The following is a 13,224-nucleotide window of genomic DNA, read 5'->3' on the forward strand; positions in this document are numbered from 1 at the left end:
TTTTCAACATAATGTGAAAGCATTTTATAAATTAAGGTGTTTTTAAATCATGTGACATTTTCAAAGTTTAATTAAACACTTATTTGTGTCCCCAGGTACTTCTGGAGTTTATCACAGTGTTATTATTGTTTCCTACTTTCCCTTTTAATCAGTTTGTTGTTGTCTTTTATGAAGATATTAGAAAGTTTAAATCTGCATTAAATAGGCAGTAGTTGACTCCGATTCTGTAATGTCTTCGTTCATTCCTTACTTCCTTCCTTTTGCAAATACAATGTGACAAACATATTTGAATAACAAAACTAAAGGTAGCAAAACAAACCTGGGCAGATAAGTTTCCACAAATAAATGTATATGTATGTCTCCAATCCTCGTCTTGGTTTGTACTGTGTCATTCAGGCAGAAAGTATTGACGTACGACACATTTACAAACGCCTTTTATGAGCAAAAATGCACCTTGTTGTGACAAATAAACGTACTTGCGTAGCTTTGTTGAGTTAGCGTACTAGTTTTAAATTGGAATCATCAATTATTAGTATAAAAAAATGTGTGGAACCAAAGTGCTTAACACCTGGTTGTTCCACGGATTTTTTGGATGTGGCACAAGCTACAGTCTTGAGAAGAATCTATGGAGTTTGATTGACTGTACATTTGTTGACATTTTTTCATATACTTCTATAATTATAAATATCACGAAACGCGTTTTGAAGCGAGTAAAAGTAGAACGGTGTTAGCAGTAGCATTAGCTAGCTGTTAGAGAGCACACAGCTGCGGAAAAGTACCCACAAAAGGCCAAAAGTTTGTTTTACCTTGGCTTGTTTGCTCTCTTGTCAGTCTCACTGACTTTCACCGGTCAAAGCAGAGACACAAGACGCAGCTGCTCACCAAACAACACGACAAACAATACAGTGGATTTCATTTTTCCGTGTTTCAAAGCAGCTTTGTCCTGTCTCGCAAAGGAAAGAAGATGAGTGGTTATAAACTGCTGTTCTCCAAGGTGAAATTATGTACGTGGACATGTCCACTCAATGCTGGTGAGCATCTGCTACATCTTTACCTCGTTGTATGTAATACTTTGGATTGTGCAGCCTTTTGAATTCAGAGCTGGGGTTTTTTTTTTAATGCGCCAAACCCCATTCAAAATTAAGTCAATTCTATATGTTTTCGCTTCTTTTTTGGCAAAGCAAGACGGAAGCTTACAGATTATGATATATACCTCAACAGTAGACGTCACTGTGTAATTCGGGATATGTCAAATGTTCCAAGTAGCTTTAATATTACATTGGGCTCAAGATAACCAACGATCTTTGTTGAGTATTGCGATGGCGATGTGAATTGCGATACATCAACAAATACTTGAAAATACAGTGTTTATATGTGTAGAATTTGGGTTGACAGCTAAGACAGAGCCTGAGAGGACAGTGAGAAGCCTATGCTGAAGTTTAATTTAATTTATAGTGAATGTAAACATAATTCAAACCTAAGTAATCTAATTTCTCTGCCCATTGAATTAGTTGGGGTTTGTGGGTGATGTGTGGGGGACATAATGATGAATTAAAAAAAGAACAATAATACTAATAATAAAAAAACTATTATCTACTTGTATGCTAAGTTTTTGGTAAACAAATCTATTTGCAATATGTATCTTTTGCACTATGTATGTTGCACATGTTGATATCTCAATTGGGGTAAATGTGTGAATTATTTTGTAGCCCCACTGTGTACATATATATGTATATATTATGTTAAAACACTTTTAATGTTTGACACTCAAGTGGAGAGTAATTAAAGCTGGGTTAAATGCCATTTATGCTGGGGCTGAATCATTTCAGATAAAATATCTAATGTCAAGTTTTCTTCCAGGTATTGAAATTGCAAATTGATCTGCAATTTAATTTTTTCAACTCAAGGCTCAGTTCAATATTAACTGTTAATTATACTTGAAATGTCATGGAGAATAAACACACATCACCATCAAATGATGAATTAGCCTAACTAATTATTAGTGTATTAGTTCAAAATAAATTATGTAGTAGATTGGGTCAAATGCAGAGAAGTAATTTCCCTAAGGGGATTAATAAAGTATAAGATTTAGATTTAGATTGAAAGGTTCAAATTTAGAAGAATTAGCTATATAATTGCTAATTCATTGTGATTGTTTAGTCCTAATTATTAATAGTTGAGATTGAGTTCTTTCAGTACAGGACACAGATGTCCAGTGATGTAATGTTGTGTTTGACTGCTGCTTTAGTCGGGTAGACTTTCATTCAACATAAAATAAGCCACAGTGGCCATGAGAAGTTGGCTTACAAATGTTGGTATTCAAGGCCAAACTTCTCATGAACCTCTCAAAGGAATCATGTCTCAGAGGAATCCATTTTACCATGCGTTTATTCTGCAGGTGTAGTCAGGCGTGGAGTGGCTACTACTCCTTCCTCCTACAGCCCGAGGGTGTGTGTAGTCGGAAGTGGACCAGGAGGTTTTTACACTGCACAGCATTTAGTCAAGGTAAGGTATGTCCTGTTTGGATAAAGGTTGACAATGCAGGCGTTAAGAGCGTGTGATCTTGGTGACGTCTGTTATATAATGGTACTCTTACACAACGTGGCACAATGCATTTTTTGGGAAAGTCTGAAACTGTGAATGGATGAAATAACCAGGCAGGGATTAAACGCCTCTTTTAGCCCAGTGGCACAACTTTAAACAAATAATCAAGTGTAAATAGCTTCTACTTCAATTAACAATCCTTTTCAAACAGACTTCTGTCCACTAAATAAACCCACCCTTAATGACTGAACCTTGTTCGGTGGGTGCATTTATAAATAGATGCATATTTATGACCTCACATGCTACAAGTACAACAGGAAGCAACCTGCAGACCACATTGTGACGCTCAAGAAAATCATTTTGATTCCCTTATATGCATTTTGTAAAGTAGTCGTCTTAAACGTTGTCTTTTTAAAGCCAGAGTTAGTGTTATTTCAGCTTTTTAAGCGCAGTTAATGTTCTGCAGTCTGACTCTGTGGCTGTGTGTTTGGGGTTTTGTATGTATGTCATAGATAATAAAACAATAATGCAAGTCAAAATATTAGTACACACAGCAAAACAAATAACTCCCCCCCCCCCACTCGGCTCCAACTGAAAAAACAGTGTTTGCTGAGCAAGTAGAGATGCTCTCTGTGATTTCTCATATCACCCTTCCTTCAGTATATTTGAAGAACATTATCTCACTCCATGGCGTTTTTTAATGTCAGCATAAGGGGGGGCAAACATTTGTGACATCACCCAACAGAATCTGAACTGCTGTCTGACCTTGAAATTCGCAATTTAACCAAAGCCAGGTTGACGTTCACAGACGTCACCTGAAGCCTGGCATATACTCATGTGCCGTCCTTCAGATCATCACTTTCAAAATTGACTTAATGTTCTATTGTACAAGACCTGAAACTAGGGATTGAGACATGATTAAGTAAGAGGTTTCCCATAAACTTTAATCCAAAATGCACCCTAGTGGTCATTTTTTGATGACAGGATAGCAGGAACCAATACACGTTAGTTTGTATTTTTGCTCTATGAGTCATTTTTCTCATTGTAGAAGGATAAATACTTAAATTGTGTCTTTTTTTTTTCCTTTCAGGCTCGTCAAGATATTGAGGTGGACATTTACGAGCGCCTGCCCGTGCCCTTTGGCCTGGTCAGGTTCGGAGTAGCTCCTGATCATCCTGAAGTCAAGGTCTATACTCTTGTTAAGATGCATTACAGAACTGATCGTGGCCTACTGCTGGATTTTTTTTCAGGGCTTTCAAACATTTTTTGCTGTTAATTGTAGAAGTGCAATAGTCAATCTCGATAATAACTGTGTATCTTGATTGGAATCAAATCACAGAAAAGCCAGTTACTTCACGGATTGGACTTTTAGATCATCTCAAATCAAGAGGAAGTGCAATAAAACCAGAGGAGAAACAATGTCTACTTCAGAAATGGCAATGCAGTAGCTTTTGTGCTAAGCAGGAGTTCCAGTTTAGTCACCTTCAGTTTAAACAGGGTGTGCATTAGTGTTGGGCAGGCTGCAGTGTGAACATTATGTAAACAGTCTAAACTGACACGGAGAAGCAACAGCATTATTCTCTCACCTTCTCTCAGCAACTGCGGCTTTATTTATTTAATTGTTTAACTTTCACTTTAAATGCCAGGAGCTGTGTTACTGGGTGTTGCAACAGAAGTAAACACCAAACCAAAACAGAAACACAATTTTGTTGCATGCAAATGAAAATCAAGTTGGCACCATTGTTATCAGTGCCAGTATCTCAATTTATTGGGTTTCTCTAAACCTCTAACGGTGAAAACTACTGTAGATTGGTATCTAGCAATTATCTCAACTTGTTAGATTCTCAGCTCGGGTTTTGTATTTCACTTTAGAACAAAGTAAGGGCACTTTAATAAAGCAGATATTAACTCTCAGCTCTTTAACGTCACTGCACGAAAACACTTTCCTGGCTCCAGTTATGGAAAACAACTTGTTACTTAATGGTCTGACAAGCAGACAAGAAAGTTATTTGGAATAGATAAAATCAAGTTTGTCAACACAAGAATGGGATGTCAGAACTCTTTTGAATGAGGGATAATATGAGGCAATGAGCTTCGGAAAATCCCCACATTTCCATTCTCTCCCACACAGTCAAGTAAATCAAATTTTAACGACTCAATCACGCCTATATGAAGGTGTCTTTCATTTCTTTAACTTTCACTCAGCATCAGCATTTCAGTGAGACCTGTTTGAGTACACTGTGCAGTGTGCAAACAGAAACTGCTTTTTGGGGGAATTTGTTTTTTTTTAATTGTCACCAGTTCACACATTTAAAAGTCCAGTGTGTAAGATTAAGGATACATTAAACCCATGTTCTAGAAAAGACCCTGTTCTAACCGGGCAGTTTGAAATCGGGTCTTCTTGCTGCAAAGGCAAGAGTGCTAACCACTACACCAACCGTGTGGCCCTAGCAGTGGACATAGTAAGTGAAAAATATAGGTAATATTGGAAAACATGCTGTATAAACACTAGGAAATATGAAACATGAAGAAATAGTTTCATATTTAAAATAGTGAAAATACATATGGTCAAATTCTTACATTTAGTTGTGTTTCAATAATATTCGAATAACAATCTGATGCCAGTATCTTAATCCACAGGTTTCCTTCACACTGTCATATATGCTTAGACGCCACGATACGATATTATCACGAGTATTTGCACTTGGTGGAACTATCACCAAAAGTTCCGCACCGCAGCTTTAACAACAACAACAACAACCTGATGTTGTCCTCTCCTTAGAATGTCATCAACACATTCACACAGACGGCCAATCATGCACGCTGTCGTTTCTATGGTAACGTGAACGTGGGGAAGGACGTGAGTATTGAAGAGCTGCGGCGAGCCTACCACGCAGTCATACTGGTAAGAATCTGACAAATTACCATTAAAATGAATTTATTTCAGCGCATCCTTATGCATTGTTTGTGTTTGTTTTTGTTTTTCATGACAGAGTTATGGTGCAGAAGGAAACAGAAGTATGGGAGTGCCAGGAGAGGATTTGCCGGGTGTGTACTCCGCCAAAGATTTCGTCGGATGGTACAACGGATTGCCACGCTGTCGAGAGGTGGAGTTACAGTTCATTTTGGTTTCATGTGGATGTTGCCTTATCGTAACAAAAACAACAAAAAAGATCATTCATTCACATTGTTTTACTGGTTTGCCAACTTCGTGCTTGTGGTATCAGATTCTCTCCAACTTTGTTGTTTTTGTTCTTACAGCTGAGTCCGGATCTCAGCTGTGAAACTGCAGTTATTCTGGGACAAGGTAACGTGGCCCTTGACGTAGCACGTGTCCTGTTATCGCCCCTTGACATTTTAAAGGTGAGAAACACAAAAATGGTTTAATTTTAGGCTAAAAAAAATGTATAAATTTGAATGTTCATATATATATATATAGCACAAAGGTTAAGACATAACAAATTTACAGAATAGAATAATAAAATACAAAAAAAACACTAACACATGAGCCTGACCAACCATGACACACAATTAAAAGTAGATAAAAATGTACATTTTAAGTTTTGATTTTTAGAATAAGTTCAGCAATGCAAAATCAAGAGATTAAATTCAACTGTATTATCATTAAAAAGTGCAGAACTTGCACAATGAAATGAAGTTTAGCATCTAATCCAAAGTGCAAGTCTGCTATATTGTGCTAATCACACTATATACAAATAAATACATAAATAGATTAAACGTGATATATTTAAAGTGTTTTAAAGTATATTTAAATGTTCAACAGCAGCCTAAAGTGTTTAAAAACTGTTCCCAGGCCAAGACATTGCAGGAGCGTTTTCCCATGCACATCCATATACTTAACTGTCCAGCCGTCTGTTGTAATTTTATAAAGATAAACATTGAACCTATTTGGATTTACGTTTAGTGTTGAATGTCAAAGTGGCGGAGAATTATCACATGATGAGAGGAAACAACAAAGGTGACATTACCGAACAAGTGTGAAATATCCTCAGACAAAGTGCATGAAATAGTGGGACACAGAGAGCGAGCACACCCTCACTCACACTCTCTTTCCTTGATTCTCTGTGAGAAAACGTTTTAATCTTCGTAGCTGCTACGGTAATGAATGAAAAAACGGCTTATTGTGAACAGCCGTTTATCACTGCAATGTCAATAAAACTGCACATATTTAACCGTTTATTTTACATACATTTTAGAGGAAACAGAGCTTCCCTTGCTGTCACAGAGCAATCGCCTCTGATCCACATCTGATCTATTCAGTCTATACGGCATTATATATATATATATAGGCCTTAAATATAAAACAATCAAATAATATCAAACAATATAAACATGTAAAAGGGTCCGTATTAACTCACTGGAGCATGCTCTTTGTTCCTCAGATTGTTTGGCGGGAAAAGAGAGGTCAAAGGTTTATGAAGGGTGGGATTTATAACTTAGGGGGGTGTGGCTGACTGATGTTAGCAGGTAGTAGGTGGAGTCTTGTGATTTTGAGCACATGTCTGTTGTCAGCTTCCTCCCCACTTTCAGTCGTCCACTGCAGACCCTAATTTTTCTTCTCTTCAAAGTGAGACATTTTTGAGTGGGTTACTGGGGCTTTTTAGGTCTGATAAAGTTCAGCATTTCCCACGCCAGCAGCTCGCTGCTCTCTGGTCACGCCACCAGCACCTTCACAAAAAAGCCATATGAAGGCACCCTCTCACACCCATGGTTATTTGCCGTGGGAATAATACACAACTCCTTATATGTGTTCACATATTCAGGCTTTAAAAAATGTGGGGTTTTTTCCACCGTCTTATTTTGTTGAGTGATATAAAGTAGTGATAATTGTGCAGAAGTCACAAAACTAGAGTGTTTTTCTTTTCTTTTTGTCCGTAAACACGAGCCAAGTGAACTTTGAACTGTGACGCATTTCCAAATGTCACAAATTCAATACGATTGTAAACATTTTGAGTCCTTTTTGCTCAGGTGTGTTTGGATCTTATCGCCTCTGTATATACTGTATGTGTAAACCTAGTAATCGGGGGGGAAAAAAGTGTTCCGTGTTCTAACGGTTAAATGTCTAAACTTTATGAACCTTTGGAAAAACGTCACACGCCATGAAGTGCAATCTTTTATCTGAGAAAATCCCCTCCCAGAATCTCCCAGAAATTGTTTTCTCCCAGGAACACATTGTTGTTGAAGAGGCTGTCACCTATAACTGTCTTGTCCTTGTTTTTTGCAGAAGACTGACATCACTCAGCCAACTTTGGAGGCTCTGGCGGAGAGCCAGGTCCGCAGGGTATTGATAATTGGCAGAAGAGGTCCAACACAGATCGCTTGCACGATCAAGGTGTGTCTGTCATAGAAGACAGTGTGTGCGGTTTATATTCCATCAATGGTGACGTTTTGGTAAAAAACCATTTTACAGTTACTTTGGGTGCATGTGATTGATTTAATTCTAGCAATACTTTATTTCTATTATACTAGTATTGTACCATTTAGCCAAATGCGTCCACTTTTTATTAATTTGTCACTTCTGGTTTCTCGTTACGACTGACAAAACATGCATCTGGGGTTTTACTTTACTATGTTTGTTGTTGTTTCTTTGCTCTTCTCTTCTACAGGAGCTCAGAGAGATGGTGAACCTGCCGGGCACCAAACCTGAGATGGTGGCGGCAGACTTTGAGGGTCTGTCAGAGGCTATTAAAGGTGCTTTAACCTACATTTATTTATCTGAACATAAATTGCTCTTTGGAACATTGTCACTGCCTCATTGGCCTGATGTGTTCTCTCTGTCAGTTTGAAGACTAAAGCCCATAGACCTTGAATGTTTTTGAGTTGGTGTACATACATTTTCCTGTATGTGCAACACAACATTAGTTTCATTTGTTCTTTTAACCACGCAAGCATTGAGAACATGAGGAAAAAGCCTGTGTGTGCTGAATGTTAGTTTTCACACGAAATACATGCCTGACTAATATAGAGACAGTGTTACAAGAAAGGAAGATTGAAGTGTGTGTGCGTGTGAGTGTGTCTTTACTTGTATTTATGTCTTTGTGAAGACCAAAAAATGTACAACCCTATCTTTGGGTGACTTTGAAAGGGCTTTTTCAGGGTTTAGACCTGGTTTCAGAGTCAGGCTTAAAATTAAGTTTAGATTAGAGATAAGGTAAGGGGTTAGGGGATGCATAATGTCATTATCTGTCATGTCTGTCGTCACTAAGATATGAAACGTGTGTGTGGTTGGAACATGTCCTGTTCAGAGCCACAGCTCATACATTATACAGTAAACAAAGAAGTCAATGGAAACTTCTTTGTTTTTCAGAGAAGTTTCCACTGGTTTGACACTTTGTTTCTGCTTTGTCCTCGTCCTGATGACGACGTGTCTCTCAGCTCTTGTTTGGTGTCCTTCCTGAAGAAACGGCATTGAGCTGATTGATGTTGAGGCTCACAGTGTGAGCCAACATTCAGGGCTAATTATTTTAAGAGCCTTGAGCTGCAGGAAGTGAAACTGGTGGTTTGGTGTGTGGGGGTGTGTGTCTTGTTTTACTTTAGCGAGAAGTTAGATATTTTGAGAAATAGGTTTTGAAAAGCCACCAAAGAGGGCAATTTCGGTAACATATACATTTTCATGTTTACTTCTATTTATTACTGATTCATCTGTGATGGAATGTCACCAAACCTTAAAGAGATGTTCTTCATTGTCGTGTTTTGACCACACAAACCAAAAATATCCACTTATAGCAGAGTAAATAAACCATTTTAGTAAAATATATTGAAAAATAAGTAGGTGCAGATTCATTTAGTGGTTGGTTTCTAATCAGCTCTAGATTAGTGATGTTGGACTGTCAAAATGCTCTAGTCTGTTTATATTTGAATAAATCTTATCTGCTAAATATTCTTTAGCATAAAACAAAACAAAGATTAGCGAGAAATCATCGTATTATCGCATGTTATGTGAAAATACATGAACTATAATCAGTCAGACATTAAAACCAGGGATGGCTCGATAAGACTTTTTCAACAAAGCAGCCAATTAAAAAAAAAATGTTTGTGGCTTAAAGATCATATTGAATGTTGCTTTTTTTACGTTTTCAAATATATGATCCAGTATCGGATCAAATCTCTAAGTCAACACAAGTTTGTTTTGAGCACGTGTCACTTCTGTGTCAGATGTGCCAAGGCCCAGGAAGCGTCTGACAGAGCTGTTGTTGAAGACGGCTGTGGACGTCCCCGGTGAGAAAGAGCAGGAGAGAAGACGCAAGGCGTCCCGCACCTGGGGCTTCCGATTTTTCCGGAGTCCCGTCGAAGTCCTCGCGGACACAGAGGGCGGGAGAACTGCAGGGATCCGACTGGCGGTCAATAGGTTGGAGGTAAAAAAAAACAGGATTGTTTTTTTTTGCACCTGTGTTTGTCTGCTCGGTACTTAAAGCTTGGTTTAAGATGAGTGACCTCTGTGCGAGCAGGGTTCGGGCGACGGAGCCCGCGCCGTGCTCACTGGAGAGGTGGAGGATGTGAGCTGCGGCCTGGTCATCAGCAGCATCGGCTACAAGAGCATTCCCATCGACTCATCGGTGCCATTTGACTCCCACAAAGCCATCGTTCCCAACACCATGGGCCGCGTTCAACAAACTACAGGTACTGACCACATTGAATATACAGCATGTGTGTGAAAATGCCTTGAATTGAGTCTGTGTGTGACTTTTAAATGTAAATATTTCGGATTCAAATCATTGTCAAATATCCACTTCACAGAATAATATCAACAAATCTACCAAAAGTTACTCACTGTAGCTTTAAGGTATATATGTGTGTGTGTGTGTATATATATATATATATATATATATATGTACACATATATGTATATACAGTATATATATACATATATACATACATATATATGTATATATATATATATATATATATACACATATATACATATACATATTATGTACATACATAATATAATCAAGTATACATCGCAGGTCAACTCTTGAACAGTCGCATTCTCTTGCTTTCTAGGTCTATATTGCAGTGGCTGGCTGAAAACTGGCCCGACTGGAGTGATCGCCACCACAATGAACAACAGTTTTGACACCGCACGGTCCCTGGTGGAGGACATGGACTCAGGGACGCTGGATGTGTCTGCTACGAGGCCCGGGTCCCAAAGCATCTGTGCTCTGCTGGAAGAGAGAGGTACTCCAGCGCTGCAGCTCAGCTGTGATCAGACAAGAAATCTGGGAAACGGGTGCCAAATTGGGTCTTCAGACTTTTCTTTTTATTGACTCATTTAAACATTTAGTCTGTAGTCTGTAAAATGACATTTGAGGACACTTGTGTTCTCACAGGCAGCCCACCAGGACAAAGGAAAATGTCCGGAGTTACGTTACTTTTAAATTTGTCAGCAGACGTCAAATTCGGAAATATTTAAGTGTTGCAAATTATGGTTATTTTTAGGGATGGGACTCGGTATCGGCCCCATACTGGTCAAAATCACCAGAAATTCTATATATATCACATGCTTCACTATGCACAGGCTGTAAAAATGTACATAAGAATGAGTCATGTTTGGGCTGTTTATTTCTTCTTTTTGTGAGAACAATATTGTCACAGAGTTGGACAGAATTATGTAAGCATAAATGTGTTGTTAGCTTCGTAGTTTATAAATTGTCTAAAAATGACTGTATCGGACTAATATCGGTGTCGGATACTCGAGTTTGTGATATCGGTATAAGTCACAAAAAAGTGTCATCGTCCCATCCCTAGTTATTTTCATGATGTATAAATCTATCCACTATCTTTTTGAATAATCAGTTGGTTTAGAAAGTAGGGAAAAATGTTGGTCTGTGTTTCCCAGGCCTCAAAAATGATGATGCCCCTCAAATGTCTCCTTTTGTCCTCAAAACAAATATGTTTACATTGTCACTGGAGCAGAAGAAAAGCTCAGATCACAGAACTTAATTTTATGTTTTAAAACTAAAACCAATTCATTGATTATCAAAAGATTTGGCTATGAATTTTATAGAGAATTAATATCATTTTAAATCAATAAACCACTGCAGTATTTCTGACAGTTTATCCTCTCGTTTACAGGAGTGAAACCGGTGACTTTCTCCGACTGGGAGAAGATCAACAGCGTGGAAACGAGGAGAGGTGAAGCTGTGGGAAAACCCAGAGAAAAACTCCTGAGTGTGGAGGAAATGCTCCAGGTGGCTCGAGCATAAAGGGCATCGTAAAATAGTCAACATGGACTTTGAACATATGGTGCACATCGAATGTGTCTTTGTGTTGTCACGCCTTGGCCACACTGGATGCACGAGCAGCAAATTCTGCTTTTCACAACTTCCTATACTCGTCCCATACCCAGAGCTGTTGCCTGTTCTGGCTGCGAGCTACATGCACCACACTTAACGGTGCCAGTTTTAAAATAAAAGGCACTCTCGTGTTGTGTTCGTCTTCAACGAGTCAAATCATGTTGTTCAACTAGGCTTTTGTTGTAAGATATTTGCAGCACTTCACACTGAGGAGTCCTGGCATTTAGTCAAGAACACAGGTGCATTTGAAATGTTTATTATATTTAAATTTCAAAAGGCAAACTGTAACATAGCAGCAGCAGCAGCAACACATACACTCCACTCATGTGTCCAGTGTGACCCTGGCCAAAGTTAAGTCTGAATGTTTCCTGTTCCTCTAAAATCAAAGAGGAATCCTGAATGGATGCCAATAATGAACCTATGTACTTGATTTTATTGTATGTTTAAGTGTAAATCATGTCTATATATATATATCATTTTGCACAATACAATCATATATATAATATGTATCATTGTATTCCTATTTTGGACAACTACCTACTGCTGTAATCTAAATATTTACCGTTTGTTTTCTAAGAAAATAAGTGTGAAGTTTAAGTTGCACAGATGTTTAGAATTTTTGAGGACCCAACCATGACAAGTGCATGTTATTGCAAAACACTGGCAAAAATAGATTAATTCTTGTCCAACCACATCTGAACTGTTCCCGAGAACTCATTTTAAGAGGTATGCAGCTCAGGCAAGGCAAGACGGGAAAACTACTTCCTATGCCTGTATTTGGCATAGGAAGAGGATTTTTTTTTTTTTTTTTTTTTTTTCTCTCTCCCCGGAAATGTAGCATAGGTGAAGAACAGATTAAAGTATGTAAAACTCATTCTTTAAGGGTCCCAGGGTTTTGGAATCTCTTCCTGCTGAAATGCAAATAACCAGACAGGTTGACAGCCCATCACAAGGCTAAACACAGAAAACATATCAAACCTAATGTTCCCAGTAATCCTAACCCAAATTTGATTTTTGTACACACACATTGCCTTAAAACTGTTTTTTCCCCTGAACATTTTATTTCAAAACTACATGTTCTATTTTTCTGGGTTCAAATAAAGTGACAGAAATACCCACTGTATGATCATTTCAGAGCATTGCTAAAAACCAATCCAAATGGTGGCCCAAGACTTTTGTAAAGTTTACAGGCATGAAATGTAGAGGAAAAACAGAATGACTGTTCGATTACAGCCATACAACCAAGTTGACCAAGGGATTTCCAAAGAGTAAAGTGATTCTTTTTTGGGAAATTTAACAGCATTAAACGTGTGTTGCAATTCTTTCAAAGGATTGCAAGATCTGTCATTTAACCTGTACATTT

The 13,224-nt window shown here is 38.1% G+C and overlaps 1 protein-coding gene across 2 annotated transcripts; it reads left to right on the plus strand.

Annotated features, from left to right (window-relative positions):
• Window positions 1–593: 593 nt before the first annotated feature.
• Window positions 594–12,975, plus strand: fdxr (ferredoxin reductase). 2 transcript variants are annotated; one of them, XM_058621673.1, is made up of 12 exons: window positions 594–1,004; window positions 2,399–2,505; window positions 3,635–3,730; window positions 5,327–5,449; window positions 5,538–5,651; window positions 5,806–5,907; window positions 7,790–7,897; window positions 8,172–8,256; window positions 9,721–9,920; window positions 10,014–10,185; window positions 10,570–10,743; window positions 11,641–12,975. In XM_058621673.1, the coding sequence occupies exons 1-12, from the start codon at window positions 965–967 to the stop codon at window positions 11,769–11,771; spliced, it is 1,452 nt and encodes a 483-aa protein (XP_058477656.1). In that variant the 5' UTR covers window positions 594–964; the 3' UTR covers window positions 11,772–12,975. The 2 variants fall into 2 exon arrangements, with proteins under 2 accessions (XP_058477656.1, XP_058477655.1); XM_058621672.1 differs by having other exon boundaries at window positions 595–1,031.
• Window positions 12,976–13,224: the final 249 nt, after the last annotated feature.

Source organism: Solea solea, chromosome 21 (assembly GCF_958295425.1).
Source record: "Solea solea chromosome 21, fSolSol10.1, whole genome shotgun sequence".
Taxonomy (NCBI): domain Eukaryota; kingdom Metazoa; phylum Chordata; class Actinopteri; order Pleuronectiformes; family Soleidae; genus Solea; species Solea solea.